At 36.5% G+C, this 15,735-nt stretch overlaps 1 protein-coding gene across 2 annotated transcripts in view; it reads left to right on the top strand.

Moving 5' to 3' along the window:
* Positions 1-15,735, top strand: part of KIFAP3 (kinesin associated protein 3) — a 117,224-nt gene that overhangs the window by 44,174 nt on the left and 57,315 nt on the right. For both annotated transcript variants that reach the window (XM_019647687.1, XM_019647695.1), the window contains exons 11-15: positions 4,905-5,005; positions 11,743-11,851; positions 13,090-13,202; positions 13,591-13,756; positions 14,341-14,466. In XM_019647687.1, coding sequence (XP_019503232.1) covers positions 4,905-5,005; positions 11,743-11,851; positions 13,090-13,202; positions 13,591-13,756; positions 14,341-14,466 — 615 coding nt within the window. The remainder of the gene's footprint in view (positions 1-4,904; positions 5,006-11,742; positions 11,852-13,089; positions 13,203-13,590; positions 13,757-14,340; positions 14,467-15,735) is intronic.

Below are 15,735 nucleotides of genomic sequence, written 5' to 3'. Positions count from 1 at the left end.
AATAGTTTTTAAATTAAATAATTGGACACAGAAATCATTTATCCATGAAACATTGTATCACAAAATTACTGTTGCGCTTGTATTCATACTGGTCATTGTAACATATAAATTGTATTTCCACCCCCACCCCCCTCAGTTCATGGTTAAAAATGCTTGGTTTTTATCTATTCATCTCAAATCTTTACTAGATTTAACTGTGAACAAATCTATTATAAAACAGAAGACTATCCAGTATACTTGCAATCTTAAAAAAATGGTCTCTCCAAATTCCAGTTTTAACTAAGGCTATCTAACCAGACTGGGTACGTCTATCTGTAGTATGTACTCTGATAAATTAAACATAAAATTATATGGAAACATGTACCAAAGATGTTCCAGTATAGCTTCAATATATTTTTAGTATATTTCAATATAGTCAATATATATGTCCAATAATTGTTGCAACTGTCTTTCCAGTGGTTTCTGCCTGTGGCGATTTCACTGTATTGATAGAGCTTTAAGGGCTCTAACTCTGGAGGAAACTTAAAGACACTGTGATTTTTTAACTATGTTGTATTCACATAGACTTTCTAGGGGCACTATTTCACCTTAATTCTACTCTATTCTAATACAGAGATGCTTATTCTATTCCCACTTCTCTTATCTTTTCACGGAACCCTTGTGACTTCAAAGGGAGTTTCCTGCTTTGAAGGAAGACATGGCATGTAGAAGGGAATGAGAAGCTGGCCAATAATGTGGCCCATAACTTGTGTTCTCACTCTGTTTTTATAAAGTGTGGGGCTGAGTCTACTGCAGAAGCGGAAATTTGGCTTTGAGTTCTGCTGTTCAGGACTCATATTTCTGCTTGACTGAACTGTGAATGGAAAATCCCAAGTGTCTTACAAAATTAGTGGCTAAATGGTGTTTTTACTAATCACTTCGGAGATGAAAAAACTGAAGACATTTTAAAATTGAAAACCCATCAGCATGCGTTTGCCCTTTAATTGGCAGAAAATCGATCATGAGAGCAGCCCAGAGAACCGATTTTTTTCCTCCTTCAGCTGCTCCAGCTGAACTACAGCTGCAAATTTCTTTAAAAAGAAAGGGAAAAAAAAAAACTCTTGAATGTATTTTATAAGGGCAATAATTCCCACAAAATCAGTTACTAGAGTTAATGACCAGTTTGTTAAGGCATTAACTGCCCTCAGCTGGGAATGACCAATTTTTTTGGGAATGGCTGCACAACTGCTAAGATAATTCAGTAACACTTTCAAATAATGATCCAGCTAATTAACGGTGAATTCCTGTGGAAATCCTATCGAAGTACTTATGACCTCTGCATTTAATAGCCAGTGAGTTCATCATGATTCATGTTTATTACCATAAATACCAAAAGAATCATAATGACTGGGCCATTTTTTTCCACCCTTGCCTTATTACTTCAACAGATTTGACTAATCCACCTCTAGTCATTAAGCCCTAGTTCTCAAAATACGCAGTCTTTTCACTGCTCTCCTCAAAATTCACAGGGCCATTGGTACTGTGCCAGCATGCCGACTCTTGGCGGCCTGTTTTTACTTGGGATGCCATTAGGGAATAATTGATGTCTCTAAGTCTTAAAGGAGCCCTTTTGAAATGCCTGCCATTTGTAGGATGTGGAGGAAACATAGCTGCTTAGCTGGAGTTTATGGTTCTTAGTCATGAATTCTTACAGGAAAATCATACCCACCAGCCCCCCAAATTCATTTAGGATACACAAGATAGTTGAGTTTGGGGTTTGGTTTTCTTTTTTGACAGTTAGGTTGTGTTTCAAGAGCTAAGATACCCTTTCTTTCAATGAATGAAGAATACTATTAGCTTCTAATACAGGATAAGCTCTTATTTTCCTTAGAGCATTTAATCTCTCTTAATGGCTGTTTATTGCTACATGATCTGCAAATTAGCCTGTAAGTAATAATAAAAGTTGGCTGCCAGAGAGCCTCCACTTTCTGTGTGCAGCTGTGTTTGAAGAGATGCATTCAGGCTATTTCCAGACAGCTTCTCACTCCAGATATTCACTTTTGTCCTGAAATACTTTGTCCTGTGTTGTAGCTGTCAGATATCTGCTAGATGTCTTACAGTGATAGGCTGTCTTCTTATCAAGCAATTAACCATTTATATAATCATTGAATTAGTGAATCAATGAATAAGATACCTGTGGTTTATATGCTGTCATTCATATATTGCAGTTCTTTAGAGGAGAAAGGAAATAAGTGACATGTAACAAGATGTGAATTAGAATCATCAAGGTAACATCTGGGTAACAAGACCATTTATAAAATATTTATGTAAGAAGGGAGTAAAATCATCTTTATAGGTATTTGCAAATCAATTGATTGAATTCTAGGGAACCTTCACCCAGACAAAATCTAGGACATACCAACAACTTGGGTGATAGAGGCCTGTGAATACAGTATTGTAGTCCTTTGATACAGTGTCATCATCTCCTTTCACACTTTCCTTGAGAAAAGCCACCATCTGTGGCGGAGGGCCAGCCCCTCCCAGCATCTCTGTCCAGTCGTGCTCAGCCCAGACAAGGGGGCACAGCCGCGGGTTTCCTTTGCCTCGCACGTGCTGCTTGAAGATAAGTGATGTAGCTAAATCGTGAGGTTTGTCCTCCGTGTTCTCAGACTTCCCTCTCTGTGTCCTTTCGTCTTGACAGCCCGTCGCCCACACGACCATTCCTCACTCTAGGAGTGAAATTTCCACCCAAGGAAGCATGAAAGAAGGCAGCGAGTTAGTGTTTGTGGAGGAGGAATGCATCCTGGTCATGATCATCTACACTCTGATTATTTTCTTTTCTCAAGTTTTATTTGCAGTAAGGAATTCATAGCCCTCTGAGAAGGACAGAAGGGTTCTTCTCAGAGTGGAGCCTTGTAGGTGACGCTCCTGAGCCCACCGTCTGGGAAGAGCAGAGCTTTTCAGGAAAAGGGCGGGGGGAGGGGTGTGCGCTGGGCCCCAGGCGCAGAATACACCTCTGACCCTGCCTAGCTCGCCTCCCAGAAAGCGTGGCTGCCTCCCAAGCCCACTTCGCCTCCAACGACGGTCTAATCTGGAGGATAGAAAAACGCAGACAGCGTATGTATTCAGGGCACGTGACAACACCATTCCATTGGCAAAACAGAAACATGGTATTGCCAACGGAACAGTGATGGAAAAATGAGATTCGTTGAATTGGCTTATTGTGGGTCAGACTCAGTGCCAGTTGCTTTGCCAGGATTCTCTCACCCAAGCCCTCAGGCAGCAGCCCTCTGCGTTGGGCGCAGCGGTCACCCCGGTACCGCAGAAGCGGGAGCAAGCAGAGGTGCCGCGGTGCCCACGAGGAAGGCCGTGGAGCCCGGACACGGCGCAGCCACGCCCGCGGGCGCGGCGCCACGACGCTCCCTTTTTCCGCGCCTGGCCCCCCGTTTTTCTCATCAAATCACACACTGCTGGATAGCAGTTCTTGTCCAATTTAGTGAGAGGGATTTTTTTTTAATTTTTTTGTTCATGTAGTACTGCGTTTTCCCCTGCTTTATTGAGGTCTAACTGGCATCGCCTTGTATAAGTTTGAGGTGTACAGTGTGATGCTTTGATGGCTGTATGTGACACAAGGTGATCCCACAGTAGGGTTAGATAACACACCCATCACCCACATTTGTCACAATTTCCCTGTGTGTGTGTGGTAACTTTTAGGATCTGCTCTCTTAGTAACTTTCAAATATACAATTCGGTATCATTAACTATACCCACCATGCTGTTTAAATATTAAAAATAGAATCACTCAGATACTTATTGGGAAACTTCCATGTGCAGCACTATGCCTTGTGAGAATGCCAACGTTTATGCCCTCTAAGAATTTCTAACCACCTTAAAATATGCCTAATATGTGAAAAAATTCAATAAAAATATAAAACAGTGTTTTAAAACAACACTTAAGTATTTTAGTAATTTTCTGCTATGGTGGACCCAAAGATAAAAGTGCTGAATTTATCCTCCCTGATAAAATATGTTTAAAATCATCTTGATATATTATTTATCAACTAAATTTACTTATGTGCTTGATTTTTTTTAAACTCGAACCATCTCCAAGGATATTTCTCATAGCCCAGGATTTTATAAAAGTATACTGTTTTTTGGATAAAACTTTTTTGCTAAACAACTTTTCTAGCTCGACTTTTGTCACTGACTTTGAGATCATAAATAGTTCCTCAAAATATAGTCTATCTGAAAGGTAGAATGATTACATGACATATGACAGTTCCATTTTATTTTTCAAATCTGTGCTATATCATTCACTTTTCTGTTTTCAGTTTCAAGGCATATAAAACTAGAATGATTTTACTTCACAAATTCTGAAACAATCCTTAGTTTATAGTCTAAATTCATGTGAGTTTATAGGCTTTACCATTTTATAGTTATGCATTTTTTAGTTTTACAAATAGTATTCTAAAATAGTATTCTACTTCTTTTATCATTTTGGTTGTTTTTCCAGTTTCTGATTCATAGGAATTAAATCCACTTTTTGTTTACTATTTCTTACATATTATCGCTTTCAATGAAAGTGAACTCTGTTAATCATATATTTTGATAAAACAGCAAGAGTGGGGAGGCCAGTTTGATAGTGGGCTACTGAAAACAATTAATTCATAGGTTTGTGGTTCATTTTTTTTTCCAAAAAATATCTTGCAAAATACACATTATTTCTTGGAAATTAGTCATATTTCACAGATAGTATGATGTAAATTTTGGAATTGAAATAGGGAGTTTGAAATATTTTCTAGATTAGGGTTATATGAGGATTTAATTCCATTGTTTAAAAGTTTTAATGCATTAATTTGTGTGTTATACCCCCAAAATTAATCACTTAAATATTTATCACCATATCCATTATTTCTTATTCCCAGGCAATGAAAACTACAAACAAATAGCAATGTGTGTGCTTTACCACATAAGCATGGATGACCGCTTTAAATCAATGTTTGCATACACTGACTGTATACCACAGGTAAGTAAGTGGTTTAAGTGCTTTTAAAAAGAGCATTCAAAAAATAAATATTTTTCACTTTTTTCTCTTGATTAGCCAGATACCCTTTTCTTTAAAAATTTTCCTCTTAAAGTAACATAAATTTGTTAATAGAAAATCTTTTATAATATAAATTTGTTATAAGTACAGAACAGTATAAAATGAAAATAACTTTGTTATTTCAAACCCAAAGGCGTTCATTTAACCTTTTGTTACACTTCCTTCTACATAGTTAAAAATTAAATATTGTCATTATATGCTATATGTAATTACATATTATTTTATTTACTTAATAGAGCCTAAGTATTTTTCCATGTCATTGAGCATTCTTCAAAAATTATTTCTAATAGTGGTATAATATTCTGTAGCATAAATGTACCACACTTTAAATATTGTTAAATTGTATGTTTAGTATTTTCCAGTTAATAAAAACAGATGTAAGTAAATGTATGTAAGCAAATGAAATAATGTGGAATAGATATCATAGTATATAAATGCTAATCCACATTTCTGATTTTTCCTTTAGTTTAAATTCCTAAAAGTAGGATTACTAGGTCAAAAGGTGTGAACACTTATGTATTTGACACATTGTGGCCAAATTACTTTCTAAAAAGACATAAGTTTATGTTTCCAACTAGCATTTTATGTTTAACAACACTGGATATTATTATTTCTCTAAAAATGGAGTGTCTGTTTCTTTTTATTCGCATTTCTATGAATATTGGTGAAGTTGAACATTTTTTATATGTTTATTATCCATATTACGTTATAAATTATTCATTTGTGTCCCTTGCCAATTTTTTCCATTGGCATGTTAATATTTTCATGATTAATAAAATCTATATAAAATAACTTCTAACTCTGTCATATTACAAACGTTTCCCAACTTTGTCATTTGCTCTTTAATTCTGTTTATGGTTGATAGTTTTAAGTGCTTGATGTTCTCTGATGGGAAAGTGCTTCATCAAAATTCTTTTATTTTTATAGAATTGTTCCCAAGAAAGATGTTTGCTATGACTCAATTGCTTGATATATTTCATATGTTAGGTCTACTTGTCTTAAAAGAGTTTAGTGATTTCTTTTTACATAGACTATAAGGGTAGAGATTCTATACATGTACAATTTTACTTTTAAGAAATTTACATTTATAGAATAACTATTGTGCCATTAATCTTTACTAAAATTAGATTATCTGATGATTGAAACATTGGTTGGGCTTATTTTTAGTATTATTTTCTATAAAATTATTTTCTAAAATAGATAAAGCAAAGGTCCCAGATGTATAATGTACAATAAAAATAGCACACTTTAAAAACACATTAGAAGAATGTGAATAGTAAGTCATACTTCTTAATTCTTCTTAAGACTTCTAAAAGGCAATTCCTTGTTAGCCTAATGTAAGTTATTAAATTTGTATTACTTGAAGAATTCTTAATATGCAGTAAAAAGTAGACTGTGATTTCTCTTTTTATTAGTTCTTATTGACCGTCCTTCTATTCATCCCAAACCTGTAAGACAGTTCTAAAATTGAATTTCCTAATCCACAGTTTTAACACTACATGTAATTAAAAAACTGATAAACTTTCAAGGATCATTTCTTAGCCTTTTATGTCAGGGGATAAGCTAATTATGCTTGTTTATAGGAAATAGACATCATTCAAAGGATATACAGCATATTTTATCTAACAAGGCAAGGCTTCTTATAGAGATAACGCACGTCAGACTGTAGCCAATGCGAAGTGTAATCAAACTCTTTGTCAAACAAGTTTTCAATAAAAGAGTAGCCATGTCAAAGGGAGATTACAGGTGATTTACTGCAGTCGCACTCCATATGTTCCAAGGGTTTCTGCTTTGCAGTTTCAAAGGGTGTTCCTTTTTCAATCCCATTTAGTGTCAGAATTTCATTGACTACAGGATATGAATTGGAAAGCAGCCAAAAAAGAATATTCTTGTCTAGATTGACTGTTTTTATCCAAATTAGATTTTTGAAAGAAGGACATCAAATAAAAGATATGTATAAATGTAAGCTAAAAAGGGATGGAAAACTTATTTTATTGAATCTTTAATTTGGAGTTACCCTTCTCTTTTCGAATGTATAATCTCAAACATAAAATATAAAACATTGTTTTAAATAAAGAAACAGAAATAAGAGCTTGTTTAGGTTACCTTTGAGACATTATTATTATGTATTGCAGTTGAAAACTTTGTGTGTAGAAAATCCTCCCATACCTTGTTTAGAACAATATTCATGCATGCTTTCTTGCCAGATGATTTTCTAACACCAAACATTTCTACAGTGGGGTTTTCAGAACTTTTATGATCTGTGTTTCATGAACAGAATCTTCTAAAACTCATTCAGTGGTCAACTTTTTTTTTTTCTTTTTAAAAGTTCAACCCTTGTAGGAATAGGTGAGGTTATATTATCAAATTATGTCATAAACATCCTGAAGCTTTTTAGTATGAGGCCAAATTTTGAGAAACCAAATGGTACTTTAGAATATATTTATTCCTAAAGTGCTGTCCAGTCTATAACTTGTACTTCATAGGGCTCAATTTTGACATGTTAGGGAAAAGTTGACATGGTTTGATTGCCACCAAGTTCCAAGTTTATTGTAAAATAAAAGAATCATGGAAAGCAAATTTGCAATTCAATTGAAATTTCCATGCTTCCTTCAGAAATTAAAAAGATACTCCTTTCAGAGAGGTATTGGCTGTTTGAAGTAATGTTTATAACACTAGTAAAGCTTTAAATTCCTTTGTGACAACTGATGAACCTACATATTAAATAAAGCTATACCTGAGGTTTGGAGTATTTTTAGAGTTAATGTAATATTCTCTTCACTTTGAACGTATGCACATTCATTTTATTTAGTAAAGATTTTCAATATTGCAAATAAATTTTTCAAATGAGAAGTCTAAAATAACTTTGAAAGTGGGAAAGCAATGGTTCAGTAGTCATTCATATTCATGTCAGTGATCAAAAAGAATATGGAGCATGGTCATATTCTTTAATTACATTAGATATATATGTAAAGGAGCTTTTATAAACTGTAAAACACTATACAAAAGTAAGGTACTATTAGTAAAATATCAAATCTTTTTTTCATTATTTTGGACCCATTCATAGCCAAATTTAAATACTGCCTTCCTTACATGTTTTATAGGTTAAACCTAAGATTGGATTAGAGTTCACTTTTGAAAATTATTTAACATTCAGAGTAGGTGATTATATATTCAACGTGCCTTGTAATCTCCCCCAATATTATGGTGCTTTGCTTCTTTTGTGCTTTATTGCTTCTAATTATCCAATATATTCTAATTTTTTCACTATTATGTCACTATTCTGCAAAATTTGGGGGCCAGGCAAGTCTTTCTTTATATATGATCTTAATGGTCTCAGTGGGTGAATTGTCTCAGGTAAGCATACTTGGGGATAACCAGGAGTTAATAGTTGTATTCTAATAATAGTTAAAAGTACACATTAACAGTTCATTGTTATTTAGACCTCTAAGATGCATGTTTTGTTTAAATAGGTGCAAATGCCATCCAGATGCTTATAAAAGTCTTTATTGGTAATGGAATGGCCAATCAAAGTAGATGTTTAGGTAATGATGTCATGGCGTTATTTAATATTTTACCCTGGAACAGTGTGCAAGAATCTTCATAGTGATCCACATGTTTTCCACCACCGTTGTCCTATTTGGCCCCTCTTTGATCTACGTGCTTCTTTTTAGCTGAATGCTGGTAAACGTCCTTTCTGACAGCCCCCTTTGCTCCTGCCTGCCATTATCTGCTGAAGTTCAGAAACCAGAGCATCACTTCAAACAGCGGAGTTAGGGAGTAGCCAGTCAGAGGAGATTCCTGAGGCATGCAGAGTTCTGCCATAATCATTCAAAGATGTTTGGACCGGGGGTGGGGGTGGGAGAGGTGTATGTGAACGCGGAGAGCCGGAGAGCCGTGGGGGTTGGCCTCTGGTCACTGGTAAATAAGTGAAGGCAGGTGCCAGAGAGTCTAGACACAGTGATTTCAGTCGTGGGTCTTTGGTATCTGATACTCAATGTGGGACTTGTCTGATTGAACACTATTGCCTCTTCAGTGCACAAGCTAAGCCCTTTTAGTGCCTTCCTGTTAAATTAGGAAAAGATGACAATGGACATAGTTAAAGCAGAACAAATCTAGTTTTAATATTTCCTAGTTGTCAGCAATTACACTGACTTTTGAAGTGGCATATGAGCAGCAGTCAAATTAAAGACATCACGTAGCGTTTGAGCTAAACTACTATTTTAAAATGTGAATACTTTAATTAAAATTGAAGTGTTTCTCTTTCTTATTATGAAAAACTAATTCTGTATCATGATACATTTAATTCACATTTAGTCCTAATTTCTCTTGATTTGGTGTGGGAGGTGGGGGGTGGGGGTTGGATAAGATTTCAAACCTTGCATTATTTTTTTAAAAATCTAGCTCCTGATTATTTCACTACAGGATTTAACATGGAAATTACAGAAACAAAACAACAAACTAAACCCCTCAGTTTCTAAACAAATCACCTGTAACCTAATTTTTAAGGGCAATTTTCATCCTACAGGTTAATTTCAAGTAAATAACAACAGATACTTTGCCTTATTAAAGCTTTGCTTTGATGTGACATATTTTTGTTATTACAAAAATGCTTCTTGTATCAGTAAAAGTTCGGAAAAAATTTATAGTACGTTTTTCATGAATATGAAAAACATACTAATTACATTGATTAGAAGATTGTCACCTACATTTTTATTAATTTGTAATTTAATTTTAATTGGAAGTTAATTTATAGATAGGTACCAAATCTGTTAAATGTATACCCAATAAATTTATATCATTTTTTTTGCCATAGAATTTTTAAATTCTGCAACGTTATCAAAATGTTAATGATAATTCACCCAAAGATTTCATTGGCAGCAACATTTGTGGCCAAAGAGCTGCCCTCTGGGAAAAGGCATGATATATGCCAACCATTCACCTGCTCCTTTTGTAGTTTCAGTATATATATATTTTATATGGTTGTATTAGCATTATACCTAAGTATTTTTTATTTTTTTGGACCAATTGTAAGTGGATTTGTGTTTTTAATTTTGGTTTCCAGTTGAGCATTGTTAGCACACAGAAATAACAATTGATTTTTGTGTATTGACCATGCATCCTTTTTGAGACTTAAAAGTTTGCTGGAACTAATATGGAGAACAACCAAAACAAGATTTAACAGAAAAGGGTCTAACCAATAGTTATTATTTACTTACTAAAATAAGGCCCTGTGCTGGATTTACGAAGACATGTTGACCTAAAAAGGTATTGCCCTGAGATGAAACCTAAGAAATTTTTAGGTCATAAATTGACTTCTATATGTTGTTAGCAATTTGACTTAGAGGAAAATATCTTTAATAGTATACACTAAGTTAATTTGCTGATTTACCAATAATAGAAGACTAGCTTCTCAAAACTATAGCATAAAGTTTGTTCATTTCTCCTTTATTATAGCAATTAATTCTTATCATGAAAAAATCTAGATTACTGCTACATGGCACAGATAATCTACCTTTCCCTTCTCACTCTCCTGTCTGTTGCTTTCTAACCTTCCTTCCCTGTCTCTTAACCTTAAATACATTTCTTTTGTCATTTTATACCGATGCCCAGATAATTGGATCCAGCCTACAGGTCCAGTTAGCAACCATATATGACACTTCCTAAAACTACGTATACCCCCAGTCCAAACATTTCTTCTAAACCTCAGCTTACATTTATAACTCGTACTGAATATCCATACTAGACTATCACATAGGCAGCTTAAACTCAGCATATCTAAAACCAAAATCACTATCTCCCCTTTAAAGTTTTTCCTACTCTAGCTTCTCTTTGTTTGGTAAATGTTGGCACCACCATCCACGTTGGTGCAGAAACCCGGGAGTCATCTTCGGCACTTCCTCTCCCTAGGGTACATCTAGTCAGTTATTAAACGCCATTCTGATTCTCTTTCCTAGAGATGCTCTGTCCATCCTTTTACTGCCTCTGCCCCCACTACTCTACCTCTCCAGGAGGCCATCACCTTACCTGGAAGTTTCCTCTAGCCTCCTAGGTGGTTTTCCCACATTTTTCTTAATCCGTTTTAGCCAATTTTCTATACTGGCCAGATCTTTTGGAAACACCGATCTCATCCTGATACTTTCCTTACTTAGAGGCTTTTAGTGGCTTCCCATGATCCTTAAGATGAAGCCCCAAATCCTTAACATGTACTTCAAGGCCCTGCACAACCTGGCTTTTACTTTCTTCTCTCTCAGCACTGCTTCCCTCACTCCCACCAAGCTTGCCTTCTTTCAGTGCTTCCGAGGAATCGTGTTTTTTCCTGCCTTGTCAACTTTGACCAAGGTATTTTCTTGTCTCAGATTGCCCTACTGCCACACAGTATTTTAAATTCCTTAAATGCATAGATTTATTTATTATTTTACTTGTATTCTCCACTTTACCTAGTTTCTGTTTAATGCCGAGCACCTAGCAGTTCATTAGCCATTTATTCATTTAGTTATTCAGTAGTGAGAGCGTACCACTCTGTGTGTTGAAAATGTGATTGTATTATATTATTTCCAACATACAATTTAAGATAACACATGGTTATAAAATACTGCTTCAGTTTTTTGTGTGTCTTTTGGAGTAAAATATGCCCTATGCCCTCTGCTTCTTGCTAGTTAATGAAGATGCTCTTTGAATGTTCAGATGAACGAATTGACTTGGAACTCATTTCTTTCTGCATTAATCTTGCTGCTAACAAACGGAATGTACAGCTTATCTGTGAAGGTTAGTAACTTTGAGCTTCTTAGATAACCTCTCTCATGGCAATTGGCATACGATGGAAAATAGGTGATAAGGAATTAAGAATTATAGTAGCTATGTAAATCTTATTTTTAAATAATTTAAAATTTGTAGCTATAATCCTTAAAGGTCAGATAGAACATTCTTATATCATGGGTAGAAACACTTAACCTGTTACATTTTATAAACCAAGATCAGTTACCCTTAATTGAAATTTGATTTTTGAAAACATTTTCTAGATGAAACAAAACTTTTTACTAATGCAAAGCCATCTGTTACAATGTAAGATGATATAATACAAATGTATTAAGTACTTGTTTCTATAATACTTCATAAATTGTCTTGTCATGTATTATGATAGTTCAGTGTGCTCAGTAGTTTTTCTCTTATTTAAAAAGTATACCTGTTTGTTACAAAAAGTACAAATGAGCAAATAGGAAAAAAATTAAATATTTTCTTTCACTATGCAGAGATAATCATAGGTAAAATTTTGGTGCAATTCTAATACATTTTTCTAATTAAAATGGGGTTCTTTATATATATGGTTACTTTTTTTTAAAGCTAATAATACATTGAATATCATTCCTTGTGATTAAATACTTTTATAAAACATAATTGCCAGTAGCTGCAAAATAATCCATTAATGGATTTTCCATAGTTTAATCTGCTATTTTGGATATTTAGTTTGTTGCCACTTCTTTTCTGTTACAAACAGTGCTGCAGTAATTTTCCTTTCTCTGAATCTTTCCATATTTCCATTTTTATATTCTTAGGACAAATTCTTAGAGGTACAGTTTTTCTGGGTCAAGGAGTATTTACATTTTTAAAATTTGTGGCACATACTCCATACAAAAGAGCACGTACTGTGTGATTCCACTTATGTGAAATGCTAGAACAGGCAAAACTAATCTGTTGATTGAGAAGAGGAAGAAAGAAAAGAAGAAGAGGAAGAGGAGGAGAAGAGATGATTGTATTTGGGGAACAGGACTGACTGGGAGAGGGGCACAGGGGACTCAGAGTGAGTGGAAAATTTCTGGATCTTGATACGGGTATGAATTACACATGGACCGATGTTTATCAGAATGAATTTATAGTACACCTAAGATTTATGTACTTTACTGTATGTAAATTGGGGGGGGGGTTGCAAAATGTAAACAAAAAAACTCATGAAACTTAAGTGAACCTTAGATTTATTGGGAGCATTTCCGGTTTTTCTGTATCAGGAAATGGGCTGAAGATGCTCATGAAGAGGGCTCTGAAGTTCAAGGACCCACTGCTGATGAAAATGATTAGGAACATTTCCCAGCATGACGGACCAACTAAAAACTTATTTATTGTAAGTATAGTTTGGGGCTTGCTCTCTGCTAAAATAGCCTGAGAATCAGAGCTTTAAAGTGCTACGTTTGGAATAGCGCTCTTGTCAGATATTCACTCATGACCTGAGTTGGCTCTCCGTCATTCACTTCCGTGAAAGTTTAGCTCCTAGAAAATTCAACCGAGGTTTTAATGTTGCTTTTGTTTTCTGATCCTTTCCCCTAACCCTCTGTCCTCACCCCAGTTTTCTCGCCTTAAACCAGTTAACAGTAGGCTCCCTTAGCAATTCCGCTCAAGACTGTTACCACGCGAGAATCACGTTTGATACTTATATTTTCTTCCTATGGGTTAAATTGGCTCTTCTGCAGAAATCATATTTTAAATTTGTATTAAAATTCCTTCTTATGCAGGATTATGTTGGGGATCTCGCGGCCCAGATCTCTAATGACGAAGAGGAGGAGTTTGTGATTGAATGCTTGGGAACACTTGCGAATTTGACCATCCCGGACTTAGACTGGGAATTGGTCCTTAAGGAGTACAAGCTGGCTCCGTACCTCAAGGAGAAGCTAAAGCCAGGTATGTGCTGAGCGTCTCACTTCTGCCTGCTCATTGGTTGTTTCTCTGTGACGTGACTAAGGCTGCCAGGGGAGCATTTTGTGGCCACTGTTATACTAGTAACACATTTTCTCCCACGCCTGCAGTCCTAGCTCTAGCTCTAGTTTCTTTCTCCCACAAAGGTGGTCACCAGGCCTCCTCTTATATATACAAGTATTTGCTCTTTTTTCCTAATATTTTTTCTTAATGTTAGTTTCCCTTTCCTATCCTGCCTTCTTTCTTATTTTTTTTTACTCTTGCTTTTTCAAAAGTACCAAATGTCATCCCCCTGTGCACATGTGTACAGATGCACACACAAAGGCCTTTGGGGCGTTCAAGCGAGGCGAGTCTTCAGTTTTCTGTGTTTAGTTGTCCTTGATGTGTGTTTCCAGAGGCGAATCTCTCTGCCGCTCTACTGCTCTCCCCCCATCATGGCCTGTCATCAGTGAGTGTGGAAATTTGAGAAAAGTCAAACATAGAGCCATGTGAAAGGCTTGCAGGGACTGACTGATGGCTCTCAGCATCTTTCCTGTGTGTGAGCACGTGGTGTGCTTTGCTTCCATCAGGCGCTGCAGAAGATGACCTTGTTCTGGAAGTGGTCATCATGATCGGAACCGTGTCCATGGACGACTCGTGTGCTGCGCTGCTGGCCAAGTCAGGGATCATCCCTGCGCTCATCGAGCTGCTGAATGGTGGAGTATCGCTGCCTTCATTTATTTTCATGCTAATGTATTAACGGGTTTGGAGTTTACAATGTTAAATGTAAAATAGAGTCTGGAATCATGGAAGGTTATTTATCTTGTTACATTAATCATAGCAACTTAGATTCTATTGTTATAAAAATGAATCTATTATAACGCTTACTAGGATTAGATAGAGCGATATCAAAGAGCTTCAGGCTGCAAAGCTAAGAATGTTGATACAAAGCGACTCAGGACCAATTTTACAGGCACTGCCTTCCCCTCGTCAGCCTCGAACAACTCACATTCAGCCATTTCTTCTTTGTGTCGAGCTTTGTGTTGGCTGAATTGGAGCTCGCATCTTGTACAAACCCTTTTTTAAGTGGTTCCTTTGGGAGCTAATTCTCAGCATGGTAAGCACTCCCAGGTCCAGACATGGTATTGTCTTCTAACCTTCTGCCATAAAGAGGACCTTCTCTGTGCTGCTGTCCATCACACGTGGCTCCGAAGCACCTGCAATGCAGCTGTTGGGGCTGAATTGTTCATTTAATCAAATCCTAATCAGCCACAGTGGCTTATGGCTCCATAGTGGACAACAGAGGCCTAAACAGAGTCCTCCCCATACCTTTCTATTGCTCTTAAGGGGCCAGGGTTCACTGTTCTCCACATTGCATACAGACTTTACCTGAATCTAATGTTATTCTATTAGGGCCAAGTTTCCTAGGACCTTGTATTAATCTGCTCAGGCTGCCATTAACAAAATACCATAGGCTGAGTGGCTTAAACAACAGAAAGTTATTTTCCTGTAGTTCTAGAGGCTGGGAAGTCCAAGATCAAGGTATCCACCAATTTGGTTCCTGGCGAGGCCTTTCTTTCTGGCTGGCAGAAGGCCACCTTCCCAGTGTTCTCACATCCTCACCTGGCAAGAGGAGAGAGGCCGGGGAGGGCGGGAGAGCTCTTCTCAGAAGGACCAGAGATCCATCCTTACCACCTCACTTAACCTTAATTACTTCCTCACAGCCCCGTCTCCAAATACAGTCACATTTGGGGTTAGGGCTCCAACATATGGATTTGGGAGGAATACACTTCAGCCCATAGTAGGCATTCTACATTAAAAGTAGCTAATAGGGGCCGGCCGAGTGGCGCGATTGTTAGGAACTGGCTTGGGACGCCAGAGGGCCCCGGTTGGGATCCCACATATGAGGGCCAGTGACACTGCCCTCTACAGCTAAGATGCTGAACAACAGCTCAACCTGGAGCTGGGCTGCCATGAGTCGCCGG

Source organism: Hipposideros armiger, unplaced genomic scaffold, assembly GCF_001890085.2.
Source record: "Hipposideros armiger isolate ML-2016 unplaced genomic scaffold, ASM189008v1 scaffold_6, whole genome shotgun sequence".
NCBI lineage: Eukaryota > Metazoa > Chordata > Mammalia > Chiroptera > Hipposideridae > Hipposideros > Hipposideros armiger.
This window is presented reverse-complemented; position numbering and strand designations above follow the sequence as displayed.